The sequence below is a fragment of the Carettochelys insculpta genome, chromosome 27 (assembly GCF_033958435.1).
Source record: "Carettochelys insculpta isolate YL-2023 chromosome 27, ASM3395843v1, whole genome shotgun sequence".
Taxonomy (NCBI): domain Eukaryota; kingdom Metazoa; phylum Chordata; order Testudines; family Carettochelyidae; genus Carettochelys; species Carettochelys insculpta.
The window spans coordinates 8287149-8311975 of record NC_134163.1 but is presented as its reverse complement, the minus strand read 5'-3'; the positions used below and the strand labels follow the sequence as shown (position 1 = coordinate 8311975).

General features: G+C 50.2%; 3 protein-coding genes across 3 annotated transcripts; all 3 read left to right on the top strand.

Annotated features, from left to right (window-relative positions):
- The first annotated feature begins 1171 nt into the window (after nt 1-1171).
- Nucleotides 1172-2360, top strand: LOC142002324 (3-galactosyl-N-acetylglucosaminide 4-alpha-L-fucosyltransferase FUT3-like). Its single transcript, XM_074978339.1, has one exon. The coding sequence runs from the start codon at nt 1172-1174 to the stop codon at nt 2258-2260; it is 1089 nt and encodes a 362-aa protein (XP_074834440.1). The 3' UTR covers nt 2261-2360.
- A 6434-nt stretch (nt 2361-8794) lies between these two features.
- Nucleotides 8795-9983, top strand: LOC142002330 (3-galactosyl-N-acetylglucosaminide 4-alpha-L-fucosyltransferase FUT3-like). Its single transcript, XM_074978347.1, is given in 1 exon segment — nt 8795-9983. A coding segment is annotated over 1 exon segment (1089 nt). The 3' UTR covers nt 9884-9983.
- Nucleotides 9984-16418: 6435 nt separating this feature from the next.
- Nucleotides 16419-17507, top strand: LOC142002328 (3-galactosyl-N-acetylglucosaminide 4-alpha-L-fucosyltransferase FUT3-like). The gene has a single exon (XM_074978343.1). The coding sequence runs from the start codon at nt 16419-16421 to the stop codon at nt 17505-17507; it is 1089 nt and encodes a 362-aa protein (XP_074834444.1).
- Nucleotides 17508-24827: the final 7320 nt, after the last annotated feature.

Sequence of the window (24827 nt, the reverse complement as noted above, 5' to 3'; positions counted from 1 at the left end):
CCAGTCGGTCCCCAGCCTGTAACAATGTTTGGGATTCTTCTGCCCCAGGTGCAGGACTCTACACTTCTCCTTATTGAACCGCATCAGATTTCTTTTGGCCCAGTCCTCCAATTTATCCAGGTCCCTCTGGATTCTCTCTCTACCCTCCAACGTATCTAGCTCTCCCCCTAGTTTTGTGTCATCCACAAACTTGCTGAGGGTGCAACCCAATCCCTCATCCAGGTCATTAATAAAGACGTTGACTAACACCGGCCTCAGAACCGAGCCTTGCGGCACTCCGCTTGAAACAGACCACCATCCAGATATTGAGCCATTGACCACTACCCATTGGGCCCGACCATCAAGCCAGCTTTCTATCTATTTTATAGTCCAAGGACCCAATCCATATTTCCTTAACTTATGGACAAGAATGTTGTGGGAGACGGTATCAAAAGCCTTGCTGAAGTCAAGGTATATCACATCCACTGACTTCCCCATGTCCACAGAGGTTGTTACCTCGTCATAGAAGCTGATCAGATTGGTTAGGCAGGACTTGCCCCTGGTGAATCCATGTTGGCTACTTGTGATCACTTTCCCCTCTTCCAAGTGCTTCAAAATGGATTCCTTGAGGATTCCCTCCATTATTTTCCCAGGGATTGAGGTAAGGCTGACGAGTCTATAGTTCCCTGGATTGTCCTTCTTTCCTTTTTTAAAGATGGGCACTATGTTTGCCTTCTTCCAGTCATCCGATATCTCCCCCGATCTCCAAGAGTTTTCAAGGATAATGGCCAAAGGTTCAGCAATGACCTCTGCCAATTCCCTCAGTTTTCAAGCTCTATCCTAAGGGAGGGGTAGGAGCTTGGAGTTACCCCACAGAGAGACATCCCAAGTGTGCCTTCCTGGGCTTTAAAGGGGGATTTTCTCACTTGGGTGGTGGCAGCTACCTCCCAGGGTCAGGGAATCTGTGCCGTTAGGAATCTTTGAAGCAGAAGTCTATAGAGACAAGATATTTTAAAGGCCTCTTGTGGGCTCCCACCTCCTGGACTCAGAGTATCAGAGTGGGGATCAGCCTTGACACATACTTTGCAAGTTCCTGGCATTGTACTCTATCTCGCGTCACTTTCACCACATTCAGTTATTGCTAATCACTAATCACCCCATTATTGGTGTTTCCTGTAGTCCCTGGCCAGCCATGTTGCCCAGCGAGCAGATGAAAAGTCCAGCCTGCCAGCACCTCCTCATCTTTATTCTCTCCCAATTCGTAACTGCCTTCTGTTTGTTTGCCTACATTCGGCTCTCCACAGACACAGGTCCGCAGCTCTTGTCTCGCCAACCCTCTGGTCTGACAACCCAGCCTGGAAACAACCCCACACCCACACAGGCTGGCTCGCAGCTGACCATACTGCGGTGGACCTGGCCCTTTCAGCAGCCTACTGCCCTGAGGAAATGCTCCGAGCTCCTTGGCATCCGGGACTGTCACATCACAGCTAACCACAGCTGGTATCTCAAAGCTGATGCTGTGATTGTGCATCACAAAGATGTGTGCTCCAGCCCAAAGAAACTGCTCCAGGGCCCACGGCCCCCTTCCCAGCGCTGGATCTGGTTCAACTTGGAGTCCCCAACCCATAGCCCTAACCTGGGCTCGATGGATAACCTCTTCAACCTCACCATGTCTTACCGAAGGGACTCGGATATCTTCACCCCCTACGGGGGGCTGGAGGTCCTCAGCCAGCCCCAGAACTTCAGCATCCCTGCCAAGTCCAAGCTGGTGGCCTGGGCGGTGAGTAACTGGAACCCAGCCTCCCGCCGGGTGCAGTACTACGAGGAGCTGAAGAAGTACCTCCACGTGGATATATACGGCAAACATCACATGCCTCTGCCCCAGAACAAACAAGTCTCCACCCTGTCCCAGTACAAGTTCTACCTGGCCTTTGAGAACTCGCTTCATGAGGACTACATCACCGAGAAGCTCTGGAGCAATGCCCTGGGCTCATGGGCTGTTCCCGTTGTGTGCGGCCCCCCGCGAGAAAACTATGAGCGCTTTCTGCCTCCTGATGCCTTTATTCACATCAACGACTTTCCCAGTGCTCAAGGGCTGGCCCAGCACCTTCTGGAGCTGGACAAGGACCCTGTGCGCTACCAGCGCTACTTCCAGTGGCGAACATGGCTAAAACCATCAGAGCGACCTTTCTGGGCCCTCCACTTCTGCAAAGCCTGCCGGGTCTTGCAAGTGACAGAGACCTACCAGACACTTCCTGGTCTGTCCAAGTGGTTCCGCTAGGCCAGGAATACATGCTCCACCTGATGCGTTCAGGGCAGATCATTTCCTGATGCTTCACTTGCAGTTGGCAAAGACTGCTAGTTTGCTTTGTATAGGCAGATGCCCACATTTACTGCAAGCTGAGTACACTATGCACCAGGGAGTGGCTGCTCCACCCATCCTGGCTGACTAGCTTCAGAAATGCAAAACAAGGAAGCAATTACAGAACAAAAGGCAGGTTGTGGGAGTTAGGGGAGGGGACCATTTTGGGGGAGGTTTGGTTATAGCAAATCTAGAATGCTGGTAGTAAATCAGCTTCCGTGTGAAAGAACCAGGAAAGGTCTGCTTCACTTGTGAGACTCCAATAAGCTTACCAACTTTCTACTCCCAGAAAACTGAAATACTCCTCCCTACCCTTTGCCTCACCTCTCTGCTGAAGCCCTACCCTTTCTTTGGGGCCCCACCCCACCACTCACTCCATCCCACCTCCTTCTGCCGATCAATCTACCCACCTTCACTCACTCATTCACTTTCACTGGGTTGCGGTAGGGGGGTTGGGGATGGGGGTGAGGGTTTCAACTTGGTGTGCAGACTCTGGTGTGGAGCCAAGGATGAGGGGACTTTGGTGCAAAAGGAATCCCGTTTTGAACAGGCTTTCCTGCTGAAAACTAAACTCCTGGCACCCAGAGTGTCTGAAAAGCTACAAAGGTATTGTAAGAACCAGAGAGCAGGCGATAGGCTGATGTGGGGTCTCAATAAGAACCTTGGGTATTGCCTGGTGGGGGAAGTAGTAACGTAGCGATCAGAAGGCTGAGAGGCATAGATGACATTATGGCTTTGGCATGCCAAGCTACGCAATTTATGGGTCTGGTCAAACTACTCAGGGGCAGCTGGATGATCGATAAGTACAAGGATCAGAGTCAGTTCTCGGGTCCTGTTATGGTTGGGCAGGAAGCAAGTGGTATTATGGGTCCTGTGGCTATTGCAATTTAAATAAAAATAGTCTGAAGTCCAGAGGCTAGTTAGATGCTTGGAGACACTTGGAGCTGAAGAGTTTAAAAAGGCAAAAATAGGTGAGCGTGTCAATAGTGCACTGCAATCTGGAGTTTAATTAAAGAATGAAGACACTGCAATCTGTGGCTGTTCCCCAGCTTAATGCTGGAAAAAGTTACTTATTTGGGCGGTCCTGACAATAGTTCGGGGCCCTTTGAAATTGTTTTTCAGAGGGGGGGAATTCCTTTTTGCCTATCTGGCTGTGCTGAGCCCCAAATAAACCAAACCATTTTGGCTCATCTACAACTTCGCTTGGAGGTCATTTTTTGCAGCAGGTGACCCTAGGTTAGAGGTAATAGCGGTGCAAGCCCAGAATACACGAAGGGCAGATGGAACATGCCATGCAGTGGTACTGTCCATATTACCAACAGCCCCTTTCATGCCAAAGTTTGCAACTCTAACATCAACACACTTTACTAAGTGAAAACAAGCTGCATTCAGCGCCCAGAGACCAGCTTGCCCAGCTGTCAAATACAGCCACTTGTAGGGTGTAAATTGACAGCAATAGAACTGTGCAAAGCAGACTTTAACAAGGCACAACACTGAATACATCTTATTGCCGTGCTAGTGGCTTTCAGGCTGGCCGAATGGAACGCCACAATTGTAAAGTGCCCAGCGCCTAAAAAATCAAACCAAACCAAATCGAAAAAGCCAAAACACTGGGGGCCTTGATTTTACCTCCAGGCAGGAAGCAGCGTGCAGGGGGGAGCAGACCTCAGCTCTACTGAATCATGTCCAAATTCGCAGTCCTAATCCAGAAAGCCCTTCACAGTCAGCTATACACATGCCCCCTACTGGTCTGTTTTTGGAGCTGCAAACCAGGTGGTAGCACATTTTTATGAGCAAGCCACACTGTCAAGGGAGCCGAGCCTGCACTAACTGCTTACCTGAACCAGGGTAGCTCACAGAGGCTGTGTCTACACTGGAGGGTTTTGTGGCCAGAAGGGGTTTCTGTTGACATAACTGAGGGAGCGTCTGCACACAGAAGCTGTGTCTACACTTGTATTCCTCTTTCAAAAGAGGCATGCAAATGAGGGAAATTGAAAATGCAAAAATGAGCTGTAGATTTACATATCTGGTGCCTCATTTGCATATCTTCTTTCAAAAGAGCTTATTTCAAAAGAAGAAGAGCAGTGTAGACGCGGGTCTTTCGAAAGTAAACCCCGTCTTCAAAAGAACCCTTATTCCCATTGTTTTATGGGAGAAGTGTTCTTTTGAAAATACAGTTTCCTTTCGAACGAGCCATGTCGATATTGCTTTTCTTCCTTCAAAATAAGCTCTTTTGAAAGAATATGCAAATGAGGTGCCAGATATGTAAATCTACAGCTCATTTTTGCATTTTCAATTTCCCTCATTTGCATGCCTCTTTCAAAAGAGGAATGCACGTATAGACTCAGTGGCCATTTCTACATGCTAATACACGGAGCAAAAGATGCTAATGAGGCGCGGATGCAAATTCCCTGTGCCTCATTAGCATAACGTCACGTGATTTGGAGTCTGGAAGACTGTTCTTCCAGACTCCAAAACACCGTGCAGAAGCGCAGCCCCACGGGGGCTTCCGGAAGGAAGTCCTCCTTCCGGAGGCCCCTTCTTCCCAAAAATTTTCAGGAAGAAGAGGCCTCTGGAAGAAGGACTTCCTTCTGGAAGCGCCCCCCCGCCCCCGGGGGCTATGCTTCTGCACGGCATTTTGTAGTCTGGAAGAACGGTCTTCTGGACTCCAAGTCACATGATGTTATGCTAATGAGACATGCGGAATTTGCATCCCCGCCTCATTAGCATCTTTCGCTCCGTGTATTAGCATGTGTAGAAACGGCCAGCCAGAAAGCTTTCTATCTCGACGGACCTCTGCATTCGTCTCGACAGTGTTATCCCTTGAAAATGTGAGGAATAATGCGTCAGCTGACAGAAACGCAGTGTATGCGCTACTATCAACAGAGAGGGCTTCTAGCTCACCGGGCAGCCCTGCTTGCAGACCTTGAGGTCAGCCATTCTGTCGACAGGGAGGCAGGGCAGTCTGGCTGCTCTCTGGCAACACAGCAGATTGCTGTGTTGATCTGCTTTTGTGTGTCAGTGTACTCTGTCGACAGACCTTACTGTCGACAGATGCTTCTAGTGTAGACGTAGCCTGACTCTGCTGAACTGTTGTGGTGTTTCCCTGCCTGGGAGGGGGCAAAACCTAACACCCAGCTCTACAGGCAGGGACTCTCTCATCTCTATTTGTCCAGGGTTTAGTACCTTGGGACCCTGATCTCAAATGCTCTCATAATAAACATACACCTGATGTCTTCCCCAAGCACAGCTGGTATTGCTCCGGGTGCCTGCCCAGCTCATCTCCCAAGTGCTATCATGGTGGGTGGGCAAGGGAGTCAGACGGAAGGAGCTTGAAGGCCTGAGTGACCATGTTTCAGTTTTCAGGGAGGACTTGGCTGCCAACTGGAATCGACAAGGGTCGTGAGGCTAAATCTGCTCTTTAGCTTCGAAACTTGTTGTGATTAACAATGTCCCTGCCAGTCTTGGCAAGGGCTCCTCGGCAAAGGGGGGTTGTGGAGAATTGAGGGGAGGAGAATGGTAGCTCTGCAGATCACATGGGCCAACCTGAGTGGAGCTCCAAGGCCCGTCCCGTCCATCTCCGCTCTCTTGCTCTGCACAGAGCACGCAGGTACTCTAGAGGCCCTGGGGACCCAGCACAAACGTCATGCTCTGCCTGCCTCCTTCAAAGGGAAAACTGCTCTGATGTGAAGTAATTGGCAGAGCTGGTAGGTTTCTATTTTACATTGCTCCTCTTTGGAGGATGTCTTCAGGCCAATGCTTCTTTGCTGTGGATGCTTGGTTATCTCCAAACAGTTCAGTCATTGACACAGTTGTTATGAAGGGCTTGGAGTGGAGATGTTCAAAGCGAGCAGGACTGTTCAAGCTGCAGACACTTGAAATTAAATAAACAATTGGCCAGGAGGCGGGTAAAGTCCACTCCCCGTAGCTTTCCATTCCTTATTCTGTTTGCGTCACAGGCTTTCCCTTTCGCAGCCAGCCACTGGCACACATTTTCGCAGAGCCCTTATCATCGTCTCAGGAGTTGGTCAGGACAAAGCTGGAGGTGAGTTGCTTTTTTTCCATGGCTCTCTCGACAGAGTTGGGTGGCAAATTCTTTAACACTAGGCGGTCTGGAGCTGTGGTGGACAGGTTCTAGTCCCACTTCTGCCTGCAGTCTGGTCAATGGCCTTATAAAAGTGGTTTCCCCTCCGTCTCTGGTTAGTTGTGGTGTGAGTGCTTCAGAGAGGAGACTTTGGCTGTGTCAAAGAAATCCTGCACTCATTGCTGGGTGTGTTGTTATGCAAATGAATTTCTAAAAAGGGACTGGGTGAAAGGTGGAGTAAAGGGTGAGTAAAAAGTGGAAACGGGAGGTGCAGAAAGGAACTTTGAGGACTTTGGAGATCCTGTGTAACCCACTGACCAGCGTGTGTTACAGCCACATCCCTGGGGTTCTTCGGCGCCTGCTGTTTGCTCGGGAAGTTTCTGGTGTGTCAGTCAAAGGGGTGACAGTCACATCTAATCTGTTGGCTGCTCTCATTGCATTTAGTGTCAGGAGCCAGGCAAAACTGCAACCGGGAATTACCTGTGTCACCTGAAATCTTATTTCTACCAGCTGGAAATGGTTATTTCCTTTGTCTGTTTTTTTCAGCTGCACCATGGAATCATAGACACTTAGGGCTGGAAAAGACCTCAAGAGGTCATCGAATCCAGCCCCCTGCTTAAAGCAGAATCAACCCTAACTAAATTATCCAAGTCTGGATTTTGTCCAGTTGGGACTTAAAAACCTCTAGGGATGGAGATTCCACCACCACTCTAGGCAACTCATTCCAGTGCTTTACCACCCTCCAGGTGAAACAGTTCTTCCTAATATCCAACCTAGATCTCTCCCTCTGTAACTTGAGACCATTGGTCCTTGTTCTGCTGTCCATCACTACCGAGAACAATCTCTCTCCATCCTCTTTAGAGTCCCCCTTCAGGAAGTTGAAGGATGCTGTCAAATCAACTCTCCCTCTTGTCTTTTGCAAATGAAATATGTCCAGCTCCCTCAGCATCTTCTCATAGGTGATGAACTCCAGCCCCCTAATCGTTTTTGTTGCCCTCTGCTGGACTGTCTCCAATGCACACACATCTTTCTCTACTGGGAGCCCCAGAACTGGACACAATACTCCAGATGTAGCCTCACCAGTGCTGAATAAATGGGACTAGTCACTTCTCTAGCCACTGTAGTGTTTGGGGGGGAGACACCAAAACAGGCAGGAGAGAGCTGCATAGCTCCCCTTGTCCCCTCTCTGAATGGTGGGAACTACGTCGTTAGCAGTGCTGGGGTCAGAGTAACACACGTCACTCCTGGAGGTGAATTGCTCGTGCCCATGAGAGATGGGGCTGAGGGGTTGGAAAAGAGCAGGTATTTCAGTTTTTGCCAGGCAACCCAGTTTGCTCTGGGTAATTTCTAACTACCTGGGCAGTTTTATCCCCAGATGAAGTGATTACAGCATAGGCAAGTTGGGAGGTAACACCAAAGAACTGGTCTGCCCTTGGGTGTGAGTCCGTGCGTGATTCTGCTTCACATTGCCTCATTTGCGGTCTCAGATCTGTGGGGACACTTTCTATCCCACTTGCCCACTCCTGTCATTGTTCCCTACCCACCTCACGCTCACATTCAGTTATTGCTAATTACTAATGTGACAAGTGCAGTCACAGAAGACCCCTTGGGATGTTCCCGGGTGTCCACTCATGCCACTACCACCCACCTTCTTGCCTTCTTGGGCTCCCCGCTCTCCTGTCCTGCTGAGCCAGATCCTCTGGTCTCACTCAGCCAAGGCACAGAGTTCTGGTTATGGCCCACTGCAATGCAATGCAGACGCTGTTTAACCTGACCAAACTACGCAACTAAGCACTGGCCTGCTAACCCCAGGGTTGTGAGCTCAATCCTTGAGGGGGCCTTTTAGGAATCTGGGGAAAGTAAGATTAAAAAAAGAAGTGTCACGGATCCTGATAGGTCCCTCTGCAAGTGCAGGAGACTAGATTCGATGACCTCCCAAGGTCCCTTCCCGTTCTATGAGAAAGGTACATCTCCATACGATTATTACTCACTGCTCTAAATTTAGGCAGCCAGGTTCTTCAGATGTGAATTGACACCCATTAAAGGCCCTTCATTGGCTAAGCAGTGCTGTCTTCTCACAAGCCACACAATAGGGCAGTCCAACCTTCTGCTGGGCTTCACAGAGACAAACAATTGGAACACAAAGACAGTATTTACAACCTCAGCTACAATAATGATACATGCAGAAAAATAGGATGTACCAATCCAGCAGGTTATACAATTAAATACGATAGGGTACAAGGCACATTTTGTCCAAAGCATGTCCCAAATTTGAATTTTTGTATTCATGCCAACTTTTCCATTAAGCAAAAGGGTTCCTCACAACTAATCACTCCATCATTAGTGTTTCCTGCAGCTCCTGGCCAACGATGCTGCTTAAAGAGCAGAAGAAAAGCCCAGCCTGCCAGTACTTCCTCATCTTTATCCTCTCCCAATTTATAAGTGCATTCTGGTTTTTTTCCTACATTCGGCTCTCCACGGACCCAGGCCCACAGCTCCTCTCTGGCCAGTCCTCGGAACAAACAGCCCACAATGGAGACAACCCCAGTCATCCACAGGCTGGTTCGCAGCTGACCATCCTACTGTGGACCTGGCCCTTTCAGCAGCCTACTGCCCTGAGGAAATGCTCCGAGCTCCTTGGCATCCAGGACTGTCACATCACAATCAACCGCAGCTGGTACAGCAAATCTGATGCTGTGATTGTACATCACCGGGATGTGTGCTCCAGCCCAAAGAACCTACCCCAGGGCCCACGGCCCCCTTCCCAGCACTGGATCTGGTTCAACTTGGAGTCCCCAACCCATAGCCCTAACCTGGGCTCGATGGATAACCTCTTCAACCTCACCATGTCTTACCGAAGGGACTCGGATATCTTCACCCCCTACGGGGGGCTGGAGGTCCTCAGCCAGCCCCAGAACTTCAGCATCCCTGCCAAGTCCAAGCTGGTGGCCTGGGCGGTGAGTAACTGGAACCCAGCCTCCCACCGGGTGCAGTACTACGAGGAGCTGAAGAAGTACCTCCACGTGGATATATACGGCAAACATCACATGCCTCTGCCCCAGGACAAATAAGTCTCCACCCTGTCCCAGTACAAGTTCTACCTGGCCTTTGAGAACTCGCTTCATGAGGACTACATCACCGAGAAGCTCTGGAGCAATGCCCTGGGCTCATGGGCTGTTCCCGTTGTGTGCGGCCCCCCGCGAGAAAACTATGAGCGCTTTCTGCCTCCTGATGCCTTTATTCACATCAACGACTTTCCCAGTGCTCAAGGGCTGGCCCAGCACCTTCTGGAGCTGGACAAGGACCCTGTGCGCTACCAGCGCTACTTCCAGTGGCGAACATGGCTAAAACCATCAGAGCGACCTTTCTGGGCCCTCCACTTCTGCAAAGCCTGCCGGGTCTTGCAAGTGACAGAGACCTACCAGACACTTCCTGGTCTGTCCAAGTGGTTCCGCTAGGCCAGGAATACATGCTCCACCTGATGCGTTCAGGGCAGATCATTTCCTGATGCTTCACTTGCAGTTGGCAAAGACTGCTAGTTTGCTTTGTATAGGCAGATGCCCACATTTACTGCAAGCTGAGTACACTATGCACCAGGGAGTGGCTGCTCCACCCATCCTGGCTGACTAGCTTCAGAAATGCAAAACAAGGAAGCAATTACAGAACAAAAGGCAGGTTGTGGGAGTTAGGGGAGGGGACCATTTTGGGGGAGGTTTGGTTATAGCAAATCTAGAATGCTGGTAGTAAATCAGCTTCCGTGTGAAAGAACCAGGAAAGGTCTGCTTCACTTGTGAGACTCCAATAAGCTTACCAACTTTCTACTCCCAGAAAACTGAAATACTCCTCCCTACCCTTTGCCTCACCTCTCTGCTGAAGCCCTACCCTTTCTTTGGGGCCCCACCCCACCACTCACTCCATCCCACCTCCTTCTGCCGATCAATCTACCCACCTTCACTCACTCATTCACTTTCACTGGGTTGCGGTAGGGGGGTTGGGGATGGGGGTGAGGGTTTCAACTTGGTGTGCAGACTCTGGTGTGGAGCCAAGGATGAGGGGACTTTGGTGCAAAAGGAATCCCGTTTTGAACAGGCTTTCCTGCTGAAAACTAAACTCCTGGCACCCAGAGTGTCTGAAAAGCTACAAAGGTATTGTAAGAACCAGAGAGCAGGCGATAGGCTGATGTGGGGTCTCAATAAGAACCTTGGGTATTGCCTGGTGGGGGAAGTAGTAACGTAGCGATCAGAAGGCTGAGAGGCATAGATGACATTATGGCTTTGGCATGCCAAGCTACGCAATTTATGGGTCTGGTCAAACTACTCAGGGGCAGCTGGATGATCGATAAGTACAAGGATCAGAGTCAGTTCTCGGGTCCTGTTATGGTTGGGCAGGAAGCAAGTGGTATTATGGGTCCTGTGGCTATTGCAATTTAAATAAAAATAGTCTGAAGTCCAGAGGCTAGTTAGATGCTTGGAGACACTTGGAGCTGAAGAGTTTAAAAAGGCAAAAATAGGTGAGCGTGTCAATAGTGCACTGCAATCTGGAGTTTAATTAAAGAATGAAGACACTGCAATCTGTGGCTGTTCCCCAGCTTAATGCTGGAAAAAGTTACTTATTTGGGCGGTCCTGACAATAGTTCGGGGCCCTTTGAAGTTGTTTTTCAGAGGCGGGGAATTCCTTTTTGCCTATCTGGCTGTGCTGAGCCCCAAATAAACCAAACCATTTTGGCTCATCTACAACTTCGCTTGGAGGTCATTTTTTGCAGCAGGTGACCCTAGGTTAGAGGTAATAGCGGTGCAAGCCCAGAATACACGAAGGGCAGATGGAACATGCCATGCAGTGGTACTGTCCATATTACCAACAGCCCCTTTCATGCCAAAGTTTGCAACTCTAACATCAACACACTTTACTAAGTGAAAACAAGCTGCATTCAGCGCCCAGAGACCAGCTTGCCCAGCTGTCAAATACAGCCACTTGTAGGGTGTAAATTGACAGCAATAGAACTGTGCAAAGCAGACTTTAACAAGGCACAACACTGAATACATCTTATTGCCGTGCTAGTGGCTTTCAGGCTGGCCGAATGGAACGCCACAATTGTAAAGTGCCCAGCGCCTAAAAAATCAAACCAAACCAAATCGAAAAAGCCAAAACACTGGGGGCCTTGATTTTACCTCCAGGCAGGAAGCAGCGTGCAGGGGGGAGCAGACCTCAGCTCTACTGAATCATGTCCAAATTCGCAGTCCTAATCCAGAAAGCCCTTCACAGTCAGCTATACACATGCCCCCTACTGGTCTGTTTTTGGAGCTGCAAAGCCAGGTGGTAGCACATTTTTATGAGCAAGCCACACTGTCAAGGGAGCCGAGCCTGCACTAACTGCTTACCTGAACCAGGGTAGCTCACAGAGGCTGTGTCTACACTGGAGGGTTTTGTGACCAGAAGGGGTTTCTGTTGACATAACTGAGGGAGCGTCTGCACACAGAAGCTGTGTCTACACTTGTATTCCTCTTTCAAAAGAGGCATGCAAATGAGGGAAATTGAAAATGCAAAAATGAGCTGTAGATTTACATATCTGGTGCCTCATTTGCATATCTTCTTTCAAAAGAGCTTATTTCAAAAGAAGAAGAGCAGTGTAGACGCGGGTCTTTCGAAAGTAAACCCCGTCTTCAAAAGAACCCTTATTCCCATTGTTTTATGGGAGAAGTGTTCTTTTGAAAATACAGTTTCCTTTCGAACGAGCCATGTCGATATTGCTTTTCTTCCTTCAAAATAAGCTCTTTTGAAAGAATATGCAAATGAGGTGCCAGATATGTAAATCTACAGCTCATTTTTGCATTTTCAATTTCCCTCATTTGCATGCCTCTTTCAAAAGAGGAATGCACGTATAGACTCAGTGGCCGTTTCTACATGCTAATACACGGAGCAAAAGATGCTAATGAGGCGCGGATGCAAATTCCCTGTGCCTCATTAGCATAACGTCACGTGATTTGGAGTCTGGAAGACACTTCTTCCAGACTCCAAAACACCGTGCAGAAGCGCAGCCCCACGGGGGCTTCCGGAAGGAAGTCCTCCTTCCGGAGGCCCCTTCTTCCCAAAAATTTTCAGGAAGAAGAGGCCTCTGGAAGAAGGACTTCCTTCTGGAAGCACCCCCCCACCCCCGGGGGCTATGCTTCTGCACGGCATTTTGTAGTCTGGAAGAACGGTCTTCTGGACTCCAAGTCACATGATGTTATGCTAATGAGACATGCGGAATTTGCATCCCCGCCTCATTAGCATCTTTCGCTCCGTGTATAAGCATGTGTAGAAACGGCCAGCCAGAAAGCGTTCTGTCTCGACAGACCTCTGCATTCGTCTCGACAGTGTTATCCCTTGAAAATGTGAGGAATAATGCTTCAGCTGACAGAAACGCAGTGTATGCACTACTATCAACAGAGAGGGCTTCCGGCTCACCGGGCAGCCCTGCTTGCAGACCTTGAGGTCAGCCATTCTGTCGACAGGGAGGCAGGGCAGTCTGGCTGCTCTCTGGCAACACAGCAGATTGCTGTGTTGATCTGCTTTTGTGTGTCAGTGTACTCTGTCGACAGACCTTACTGTCGACAGATGCTTCTAGTGTAGACGTAGCCTGACTCTGCTGAACTGTTGTGGTGTTTCCCTGCCTGGGAGGGGGCAAAACCTAACACCCAGCTCTACAGGCAGGGACTCTCTCATCTCTATTTGTCCAGGGTTTAGCACCGTGGGACCCTGATCTCAAATGCTCTCATAATAAACATACACCTGATGTCTTCCCCAAGCACAGCTGGTATTGCTCCGGGTGCCTGCCCAGCTCATCTCCCACGTGCTATCATGGTGGGTGGGCAAGGGAGTCAGACGGAAGGAGCTTGAAGGCCTGAGTGACCATGTTTCAGTTTTCAGGGAGGACTTGGCTGCCAACTGGAATCGACAAGGGTCGTGAGGCTAAATCTGCTCTTTAGCTTCGAAACTTGTTGTGATTAACAATGTCCCTGCCAGTCTTGGCAAGGGCTCCTCGGCAAAGGGGGGTTGTGGAGAATTGAGGGGAGGAGAATGGTAGCTCTGCAGATCACATGGGCCAACCTGAGTGGAGCTCCAAGGCCCGTCCCGTCCATCTCCGCTCTCTTGCTCTGCACAGAGCACGCAGGTACTCTAGAGGCCCTGGGGACCCAGCACAAACGTCATGCTCTGCCTGCCTCCTTCAAAGGGAAAACTGCTCTGATGTGAAGTAATTGGCAGAGCTGGTAGGTTTCTATTTTACATTGCTCCTCTTTGGAGGATGTCTTCAGGCCAATGCTTCTTTGCTGTGGATGCTTGGTTATCTCCAAACAGTTCAGTCATTGACACAGTTGTTATGAAGGGCTTGGAGTGGAGATGTTCAAAGCGAGCAGGACTGTTCAAGCTGCAGACACTTGAAATTAAATAAACAATTGGCCAGGAGGCGGGTAAAGTCCACTCCCCGTAGCTTTCCATTCCTTATTCTGTTTGCGTCACAGGCTTTCCCTTTCGCAGCCAGCCACTGGCGCACATTTTCGCAGAGCCCTTATCATCGTCTCAGGAGTTGGTCAGGACAAAGCTGGAGGTGAGTTGCTTTTTTTCCATGGCTCTCTCGACAGAGTTGGGTGGCAAATTCTTTAACACTAGGCGGTCTGGAGCTGTGGTGGACAGGTTCTAGTCCCACTTCTGCCTGCAGTCTGGTCAATGGCCTTATAAAAGTGGTTTCCCCTCCGTCTCTGGTTAGTTGTGGTGTGAGTGCTTCAGAGAGGAGACTTTGGCTGTGTCAAAGAAATCCTGCACTCATTGCTGGGTGTGTTGTTATGCAAATGAATTTCTAAAAAGGGACTGGGTGAAAGGTGGAGTAAAGGGTGAGTAAAAAGTGGAAACGGGAGGTGCAGAAAGGAACTTTGAGGACTTTGGAGATCCTGTGTAACCCACTGACCAGCGTGTGTTACAGCCACATCCCTGGGGTTCTTCGGCGCCTGCTGTTTGCTCGGGAAGTTTCTGGTGTGTCAGTCAAAGGGGTGACAGTCACATCTAATCTGTTGGCTGCTCTCATTGCATTTAGTGTCAGGAGCCAGGCAAAACTGCAACCGGGAATTACCTGTGTCACCTGAAATCTTATTTCTACCAGCTGGAAATGGTTATTTCCTTTGTCTGTTTTTTTCAGCTGCACCATGGAATCATAGACACTTAGGGCTGGAAAAGACCTCAAGAGGTCATCGAATCCAGCCCCCTGCTTAAAGCAGAATCAACCCTAACTAAATTATCTAAGTCTGGATTTTGTCCAGTTGGGACTTAAAAACCTCTAGGGATGGAGATTCCACCACCACTCTAGGCAACTCATTCCAGTGCTTTACCACCCTCCAGGTGAAACAGTTCTTCCTAATATCCAACCTAGATCTCTCCCTCTGTAACTTGAGACCATTGGTCCTTGTTCTGCTGTCCATCACTACCGAGAACAATCTCTCTCCATCCTCTTTAGAGTCCCCCTTCAGGAAGTTGAAGGATGCTGTCAAATCAACTCTCCCTCTTGTCTTTTGCAAATGAAATATGTCCAGCTCCCTCAGCATCTTCTCATAGGTGATGAACTCCAGCCCCCTAATCGTTTTTGTTGCCCTCTGCTGGACTGTCTCCAATGCACACACATCTTTCTCTACTGGGAGCCCCAGAACTGGACACAATACTCCAGATGTAGCCTCACCAGTGCTGAATAAATGGGACTAGTCACTTCTCTAGCCACTGTAGTGTTTGGGGGGGAGACACCAAAACAGGCAGGAGAGAGCTGCATAGCTCCCCTTGTCCCCTCTCTGAATGGTGGGAACTACGTCGTTAGCAGTGCTGGGGTCAGAGTAACACACGTCACTCCTGGAGGTGAATTGCTCGTGCCCATGAGAGATGGGGCTGAGGGGTTGGAAAAGAGCAGGTATTTCAGTTTTTGCCAGGCAACCCAGTTTGCTCTGGGTAATTTCTAACTACCTGGGCAGTTTTATCCCCAGATGAAGTGATTACAGCATAGGCAAGTTGGGAGGTAACACCAAAGAACTGGTCTGCCCTTGGGTGTGAGTCCGTGCGTGATTCTGCTTCACATTGCCTCATTTGCGGTCTCAGATCTGTGGGGACACTTTCTATCCCACTTGCCCACTCCTGTCATTGTTCCCTACCCACCTCACGCTCACATTCAGTTATTGCTAATTACTAATGTGACAAGTGCAGTCACAGAAGACCCCTTGGGATGTTCCCGGGTGTCCACTCATGCCACTACCACCCACCTTCTTGCCTTCTTGGGCTCCCCGCTCTCCTGTCCTGCTGAGCCAGATCCTCTGGTCTCACCCAGCCGAGGCACAGAGTTCTGGTTATGGCCCACTGCAATGCAATGCAGACGCTGTTTAACCTGACCAAACTACGCAACTAAGCACTGGCCTGCTAACCCCAGGGTTGTGAGCTCAATCCTTGAGGGGGCCTTTTAGGAATCTGGGGAAAGTAAGTTTAAAAAAAGAAGTGTCACGGATCCTGATAGGTCCCTCTGCAAGTGCAGGAGACTAGATTCGATGACCTCCCAAGGTCCCTTCCCGTTCTATGAGAAAGGTACATCTCCATACGATTATTACTCACTGCTCTAAATTTAGGCAGCCAGGTTCTTCAGATGTGAATTGACACCCATTAAAGGCCCTTCATTGGCTAAGCAGTGCTGTCTTCTCACAAGCCACACAATAGGGCAGTCCAACCTTCTGCTGGGCTTCACAGAGACAGACAATTGGAACACAAAGACAGTATTTACAACCTCAGCTACAATAATGATACATGCAGAAAAATAGGATGTACCAATCCAGCAGGTTATACAATTAAATAGGATAGGGTACAAGGCACATTTTGTCCAAAGCATGTCCCAAATTTGAATTTTTGTATTCATGCCAACTTTTCCATTAAGCAAAAGGGTTCCTCACAACTAATCACTCCATCATTAGTGTTTCCTGCAGCTCCTGGCCAACGATGCTGCTTAAAGAGCAGAAGAAAAGCCCAGCCTGCCAGTACTTCCTCATCTTTATCCTCTCCCAATTCATAAGTGCATTCTGGTTTTTTTCCTACATTCGGCTCTCCACGGACCCAGGCCCACAGCTCCTCTCTGGCCAGTCCTCGGAACAAACAGCCCACAATGGAGACAACCCCAGTCATCCACAGGCTGGTTCGCAGCTGACCATCCTACTGTGGACCTGGCCCTTTCAGCAGCCTACTGCCCTGAGGAAATGCTCCGAGCTCCTTGGCATCCAGGACTGTCACATCACAGTCAACCGCAGCTGGTACAGCAAATCTGATGCTGTGATTATACATCACTGGGATGTGTGCTCCAGCCCAAAGAATCTACCCCAGGGCCCACGGCCCCCTTCCCAGCACTGGATCTGGTTCAACTTGGAGTCCCCAACCCATAGCTCTAACCTGGGCTTGATGGATAACCTCTTCAACCTCACCATGTCTTACCGAAGGGACTCGGATATCTTCACCCCCTACGGGGGGCTGGAGGTCCTCAGCCAGCCCCAGAACTTCAGCATCCCTGCCAAGTCCAAGCTGGTGGCCTGGGCGGTGAGTAACTGGAACCCAGCCTCCCGCCGGGTGCAGTACTACGAGGAGCTGAAGAAGTACCTCCACGTGGATATATACGGCAAACATCACATGCCTCTGCCCCAGAACAAACAAGTCTCCACCCTGTCCCAGTACAAGTTCTACCTGGCCTTTGAGAACTCACTTCATGAGGACTACATCACCGAGAAGCTCTGGAGCAATGCCCTGGGCTCATGGGCTGTTCCCGTTGTGTGCGGCCCCCCGCGAGAAAACTATGAGCGCTTTCTGCCTCCTGATGCCTTTATTCACATCAACGACTTTCCCAGTGCTCAAGGGCTGGCCCAGCACCTTCTGGAGCTGGACAAGGACCCTGTGCGCTACCAGCGCTACTTCCAGTGGCGAACATGGCTAAAACCATCAGAGCAACCTTTCTGGGCCCTCCACTTCTGCAAAGCCTGCCGGGTCTTGCAAGTGACAGAGACCTACCAGACACTTCCTGGTCTGTCCAAGTGGTTCCGCTAGGCCAGGAATACATGCTCCACCTGATGCGTTCAGGGCAGATCATTTCCTGATGCTTCACTTGCAGTTGGCAAAGACTGCTAGTTTGCTTTGTATAGGCAGATGCCCACATTTACTGCAAGCTGAGTACGCTATGCACCAGGGAGTGGCTGCTCTTCCCGTCTTGGCTGGTTAGCTTCAGGAATCTGGAATTGTGACATGCAGAACAAGGCAGAGACAACAGAGCAAAAGGCAGCTTGTGGGAGTGTGGGGGGAGGTCTGGTTTTAGCCAATCTAGAATGCTGGTAATAAATCAACCTCAGTGTGAAACCATGAGGAAAGATCTGCTTCACTCCTGGAGACTCCATTAGTGTTGCCAACATTTTACTCACACAAACTGAAACTCCCATATCCCACCCGCTGCCCTATCCCTCTTCAGACGGCCTACCCCTTCTGTAGGGCCCCACCCCACAGCTGACTCCATCCTCCCTCCCTCTACCAATTGCCCCACCTTCACTCACATGCTCATTTCCCCTGGGTTGGGGTAGGGGGTTGGGGAGTGAGGGCACCAAGTGAGGGGGTAGGCTGTGATGTTGGGCCAGTGATGTGAGATTTGGGGTCCAGGAGGGGGCTGAGGATTTTGGTGTGGAGGTGTTAGGGAAGGAGTATGGGGCCAATGTTCTCGGTTAGCCTTCCATCCACATTCAGATGTTCTCCATCTATGTGTGGGGTAATTTTATGTGAACTGAGGCATGTGCGAATGTGCACCACCCATCGAAACACAAAAGCCAGCTGTGGGTGCTCTGCCAATCAGCTGGGCAGCAGCTGAATGTCTCTTGAGGGGGAACACAAGTGCATAGTTAACAGGGAACACTGGCCAGCGTGTGTGGGTGAGAATTCCACCTGAGGCTGCAGCTTCAGGTGTGGGGCCATGGATGAGGGATTAGGGTTGCAGGAGGGGGGCTCCAGACTGGGGTTGAGGGATTCCAAGTTCAGGAGTCCCTGCACTCTGACTGGGACAGAGGGGTCAGAGTATGGGAGGGGGATCGGGGCTGCGGCGTGGAGTCAGGGCACAGGATGGGGGCCAAAGGTGCAGGATCCAGGCAGCACTTAAATCAAGCAATGCCCATAAGCAGCGGCATGTCCCACCTCTGGCTCTTAGGTGGCAGAGCAGACAGGAGGCCCTGCACACTGTCCCATCTGCAGGAGATGTAGCCACAGCTCCCATTGGCTGCAGTTCCTGGCCAATGAGACCTGCAGAACCAGTGCCCCAGTGGGGGTAGCTTGCAGTGCCCCTGGCTGCCCCTACACATAGTAGCTGGAGGGTGACATCTGGTAGATGCACAGAAGCACTGCAGGCTGGGAGCTGGCCTTAGTCCCACTGTGCAGCCAGCAAGATTTGTTAATCTTGTGGACTGAAGCTACCAGGGCCCCTTTTCAACTGGGTGTTTCTGTTAAAAACCAAACACCTGGGAACCCTCCACTCCAACCTGGAGAGCAGGCAATGTGCTGGTGAGGGGTAGCAGTGGGAACCTTTGGGGGTTGCCCGGAGGGGGAGATAATAGAGTAGTGAATAGATAGATGAGATGCACATGGGACAGTATGGCTTCCCCATGCACAGATAGGCACTTAATAGGCCTGGTGGAACCATAAAAGGGCAGGTGGATGAGAGACAGATGCAAAGATAAGGCTAGTTGCAGGGTTGCTTTCTGCTGGGATGGGGGCAAGTGGGTTTTCTGAATACTCCTACTATAAAAACAATCAGAAGTCCAAGGGCTGGTTTGATTTTGCGTTAACACTTGGGTTTTAAGAGTTTAAGGAAATGAAAAATGAGACAAGTGTCTCAATATTTTGTGGCGGTATCTGTAATTTAAATAAAGAATGAAGACTCCAATCTGAGACTGTTCCATTGCTCACCACTGAATTAGATTACATATTTTGGCCTTCCTTACGAGAGTCTGGGGGCTTTTGAAGGTTTTGGGGGCAGCAAATTTCCTTTTTGTCCACATACCCAGTTGTGCTGGGCATGAGATAGATCAAATCACTTTGGGTCATCTAGGACCTCAGATGAAGGTCCTGCTTTGCAGAAGGTGACTCTCAGGTTAGGACTCATTTGGGTGCAAGCCCAGGTCTTCAGCTGGTCTTTTGTCAATCCACAGGCGACATGGATTCGAGCAAGCTCCCAGCTGCATGTGGGGGAGGAGGGGCGAGGCTGAGCTCTCACCTCGCGTGCTGATGAAAACTAGCTCACATAACACTTTTGGCACCTGTGCCGGGGATTGGTGACCCCTGCTGTAGTAGCATTTCCAGAGTAGACCTAACATCAGCCCACCCCGCACACATACTACCAAAACCAGCCACTGCCTGGCTTTTCTTGTGAGAAAGAACACCCACACAGCATTGGGCCATCATGTCATCATCACATGGCTTAATGCCCATGGAAAAGTGCTCAGATACAATGAAAACCAACAAAGAATATAGCCTGCAATAGGAGCAAATTGCACCTGTGCAAACATGGCAGCTTTATCAGTCTGACTCAACCTCTCCTCAGCACTGCCTCTAGCATATATCACCAATTGAACTTCCACTCGTGGGCGGCAGCTGGAGTTTATTCTGTGGCAAAGTTCGAAAGTGGTTCAAACCTTCCTGCCAGGAGTCTGTGGACACCTTCCGACTCTCAGCGCCTTGTGCTGCCCCTCCCCGACCCCGCAGCAGGCAGCTTCCACTGGACAGACCCAGGAGGCAGAGTGAGAGGGGAGTCCTTAGACGCACAGCTCCTCCAGCGCAGCTGGGAGGAGCAAAGCGGAGGGAACCCTTGAGAGGTGCAGGCAGCTCTGTGACTTGCGTAGGTGAAGGGAGCTAGAGGAGGCAGTATGAAGGTCAGGGTTGATACCCCTTGCATAGCCCCATGAGTGATAGAGGCCATTTAAAATCCTGTGAGCGGTAGATCCTGTTACCTCCCCTCCATAGGGGTATCTGACCGTATTTTCACAAAGGGCCTCTCATATCAACTCCTGCCATACCTTCCCCTCCCCCTCACCTCCACTCCCAGCACCAGCAAAAGGCCTCTGGGTGTGTCACTCAGCTTCTCAAAGGTCTCCATTGCACACACACAAACACACGCTGGCAAATCAGGCAGGGCGGGAGCTGGCTTGAACGTGCCACTTGCCCAGAAAGGGTGTGTGATGGCACTCTCCAGGGCTCGCCCACAAAAAGGGTAGAGGCAGAGTCCTGCTGCCAGGGAATGGAGTTACTCTGTCAGCTTGTCGGGGAGAAGCTGAGCTATGGAGGCCAAGGGCCTGGAGTCCAGCCCTGTGGGAGTGGGGTTGCCATGGGAGTGTACTGGCCAGGAAGGTTGAAATGCAGCAATCCAGTCTTGCTCCATGAATCCCCTGGGATTCTCTCTCTGCAGGGTCTCCCTGCTAGCCGGGAGGGAGAAAGCCATCCCTGGGCTGTTCCCTGAAGAGTCTAGGAATCCCTCCTGCCCTGCATGGGTTACATCAGCCCCACCTCTGATGGGATTCTCAACCTCACACTAGGCGGTATGCTGGTGACAGGGGGAGGCAAAGCTGGGGCTAAAGGAAACTGGCATGTAGGTAACAGTTTCTGCTGGAGGTCTATGCACAGGGCTTACTCTGCAAAGCCGGAGTAGCACAAACCACTTCTAGTTCCAGAGACTGGCTGTCCTATCTCCTCTCAGCCATGGTCTTGGGTGGTGCCTTCACCTTGTTCCCTTGTGGCTGCCACTACTGAGCTCTGTTGGTATTTCTATCCTATTAGGACTTAGCCAGTGAGACAGACAAAGATCAGAGAAGCTGCTTCCTGCTTCGTAGCAACAGAGAGCCCCAGCCCCAGCCCCAAAAGGTGGCAGTCTAATTAGACAGTGCAGCTAATAGCAATGCAGCTTTTCCAAGGAGGGGTGACTCCTTATTCGGAAACTGAGGCACAGAGAAGGAAAGCAACAAGTTGGTGGCAGAGCCCAGAAAGGAAGTCCTGTTTCCTGGATTCACATCAACATAGGGCAGGAAGGGACCTGAGTGAGGAGTCATGGAGTTCATTGCCCCTTTTCCTCCACCCATAGACCTGAGTTCCATTCCTGTACCTTATCCACTGGGCAGGTCCTTGCAGAGTGGCCACAATCCCTCCCTGGACCTGAGGAGTCATTTTCAGTTGCAACTGTTTGACTCACTGGCAACTCCCCATCTAGCTCTACAACCACACTGCACATCCCAGGCAGGGCACAGGGATAAAATTAAATAAAGTGAGAGACCTGCAAGGACATCTGTCGCACGGGGCTATTTCGATTACCAGACAGCTGGATGGGCAGTTACCAGGGAGAAATGGCGGGTTTCCTCTATGAAAGCTCCCTTTGCGGCAAACCCTTGGGCTAGTATTGAAAATGACTGTTTATGGCCAGCTGTACATGCTTGATAGGAAAAACCCCACACTCTGTTGAGCTTCTGGGTGTCTCAGCCAGGATGGTCAACCAAGTTGCAGCAGGACTCTGGTTCCACCCCCACACTTCCTGGAGGGACCTAAGACCTGGGTCCTGCATGTGTAGATGGAAAAGGGACGCAAATGTGAGTCAGAGCCTGGGCTTAGTGAGCAGTGGAGACATACCGTTATCTTACAGTACGTCTAGCTAACAAACAACCCATGTGCCAATAAATCTCAGTGCCCACGCCTACTGTCTGTGGCTCGTGCTATGGCCTTAAACCTAGCCCTGTGGGCATTGCAGCCTGGACCAGCACTCTGGATTTCAATGCCCAACTCTACCACAAGCTGGAATGTCTATACATGGCACCTTCTAACACCATAGCACGAAACCACAGGAGCTTGAGTCTGTTGCCTTGGGCTCTGCCATTCGCTGCCCTAAGAGAGGGTTGTTTGCATTTTTTTAAGTGTAAACAAATGCGGCAGCCCCGACACATTTTGCCTCTGATACTTGGAAGGAAGCTCCCCAAAAGGAGTTAGATGCTACCTCCTAGAAGGTGACACCTTCATCTGAGCAAAAAAAAAAACGTCCAAGTGAATGGGGCATTTCTTGCGAGGGCTTGGCCAACAGTCTGCTTCAGTGGGAATGGTGATACAAGGATAACAAGGAGCAGTGAAAAGATCACAAAGGCTTCAGGGCACAGAGGGGCCCATTTCTCCTGTTCCACATCACTGTGCCAGATCTTCAGGGACCTGATTTCAGGAAAATGACACCAATTTATACCACCTGATCTGGCCCACTGAGCTATGTACACCATTTCAAATGGGTAGAAACCACCACTGTGACGGGGATACTTCAGTGCACAGAGTGAGCGTTACAGGAGCTGTCTCGTTGGCAAAAGTGGGCAAAAAGCCTGAGCTCATTTCTCGTGCTGAGACCTGCTGCAAACACCGTGACCTGATTCTCTGTTGCCAGCAACTCATTCAACACCTCTGTAACGTGAGTGTAGGATGCTGCTGTTCTCATTTGGTGGCACTTCACATCCACTTGGGTCCAATGTAAACAGCAGCACAAGGTGCGAAACAATGGAGCATCCTGCCAATGATAGCTCATTTCGCTCCTGACCGGGAGTTATTTTTAAAGGGTGAGACAGGCTCTCTGTGCAGATGTGGAGCTGTGATTCTTGCTGCAAACTCCAGATCAGCTTCTGCATAGGCACCAGCCAGCAGGTTTTTAACAGCTTCATGTACATCCATCCAATTCAGCCTATAGACACGGAGTCGAGATGCACTCACCAAGCCATTCCAGTGTGTATTTGGCCGAGGCTCTGGACCGTATTTGGCTGTGGAGTCCAAAGCGGCCAGACTAGACAAACTGCCAAACCCGCGTTTCAATCAGCGGCAACACATAGATGCAAAAGACAATCTATTTTTCCCAAGTGAAATTCTTTATAGCCTCCCATAAATCCAGTGCTGTGCAGTTCAACAGCAACTCTATAAATAGGCTCGGCAGAATTTGATTTTCCCTTTTTATCATTTCAACGAATTAACGTGCTTATTTTTAAGCATTTTTGACTGGTGACAGTTTTGCAGAAACACGTTTTGTTTTTTTTTAAAAAATCTATCAAGTTACATTTTCACAGTTACAAGAAACAAAGAGAGAGGGGGTCAGACAATAATTACTGAATGACAGCAGCCCTTAAGATTTGAAAAACTAACACCTTATAACTGTTGAAAAACAAACCGCCAACCTCACATGCCAACATTTAAGCTGTGAATCAAACACCCAATAAATTCTCAAGCACCATTTTTCTTACTTTGCTTATCTGTACGTTTCTATTATGTTTGACGGAAATATTTTCCCCCCATGGGTTCGTGTGTACAGGGAAACCAAAGTTTTGTTTATAGTCATTTACAGCTAAAAACCCCACATCCTGCCAAGGCTATATGTATAAAAATACCCTGAAACAAGAAACGAACGAATGGGATAGCTCAGAACTGCCTGTCAGTGTTTGCTTTCAACACTTCAGTGCACATCAGGCCTCTCCAAGTTGCTTTGCCTTTAAAGCCCCCTCATTTCCGAGGAGACTACGATTTGCAGGGCACGTTCAGCTGACCGGGTAACTATATTTTTTATACCGGGGTAGTGGCTGTAGGCCCCACAGCTCAAGGCAGGCATGCGGTGTGCAAAGGGCAAGTGCTTGGGATAGGGACCGTGTGTTCTCCCATGTCTGTACATCACCAAGCACTGCCCATGGGGCTGGCGACACACTCGGGGACTCGGAGAGAAGGGGGGAGACCTGGGCTAATCTCCCATTCAGTGCTGCCCAGATTGCGCCTCTCAGCGCTGCAGTGGTTTTTTAAAGGGGCTGGGGCTCTGGCCACCGCTGCTGTGGTGGTGGCAGTGCAGCCAGGAGCCCTGGGCTCTTTAAAATTGCGATGTCCCAAGGCAAAGCCCCTTTCTGCTCCCCTCCCCATCAGCAGCCCTGACTAGGGTGTCTGAGTGCACGGTGCAGCCCTGGCTCTAAATCAGTCAGGCCCCAAAGACTTGCTTACCAGAAAATATTGGTCCCATTGATTTCAACTGGGCTAGTGCCAGGAGGCAAGTCCGCATATACAAGCTCACTCACCACTGAGGTGCCTCCTGCTGGTTGTCCCGTGGAGCAGCTCTGGTCGCCAGCGCTCCCTTCTGTGGTGATGCCTCACCACCTTCACTTCTGTTCTAGGGTTCATGCCGGTCCTGGGACTGCGGTGTCCTCCTCGTAACATGGCCCCCCAGCTGGGCCATCTTCTGTGTTCCCTCCTGGTAGGGGACCTGCAATCTCTGTCCAGCTGCTTCCCTCAGTGCCAGGTGCAGTCCTTTAGCCTAGGGCCACTTCCCACGTGGCTCTAACACGTTCGTCTGACCTT

Bases quoted from the DNA above. Each gene is read 5' to 3' on its own strand.
- LOC142002324 (XM_074978339.1), top strand. From the start codon at position 1,172: ATGTTGCCCAGCGAGCAGATGAAAAGTCCAGCCTGCCAGCACCTCCTC.
- LOC142002328 (XM_074978343.1), top strand. From the start codon at position 16,419: ATGCTGCTTAAAGAGCAGAAGAAAAGCCCAGCCTGCCAGTACTTCCTC.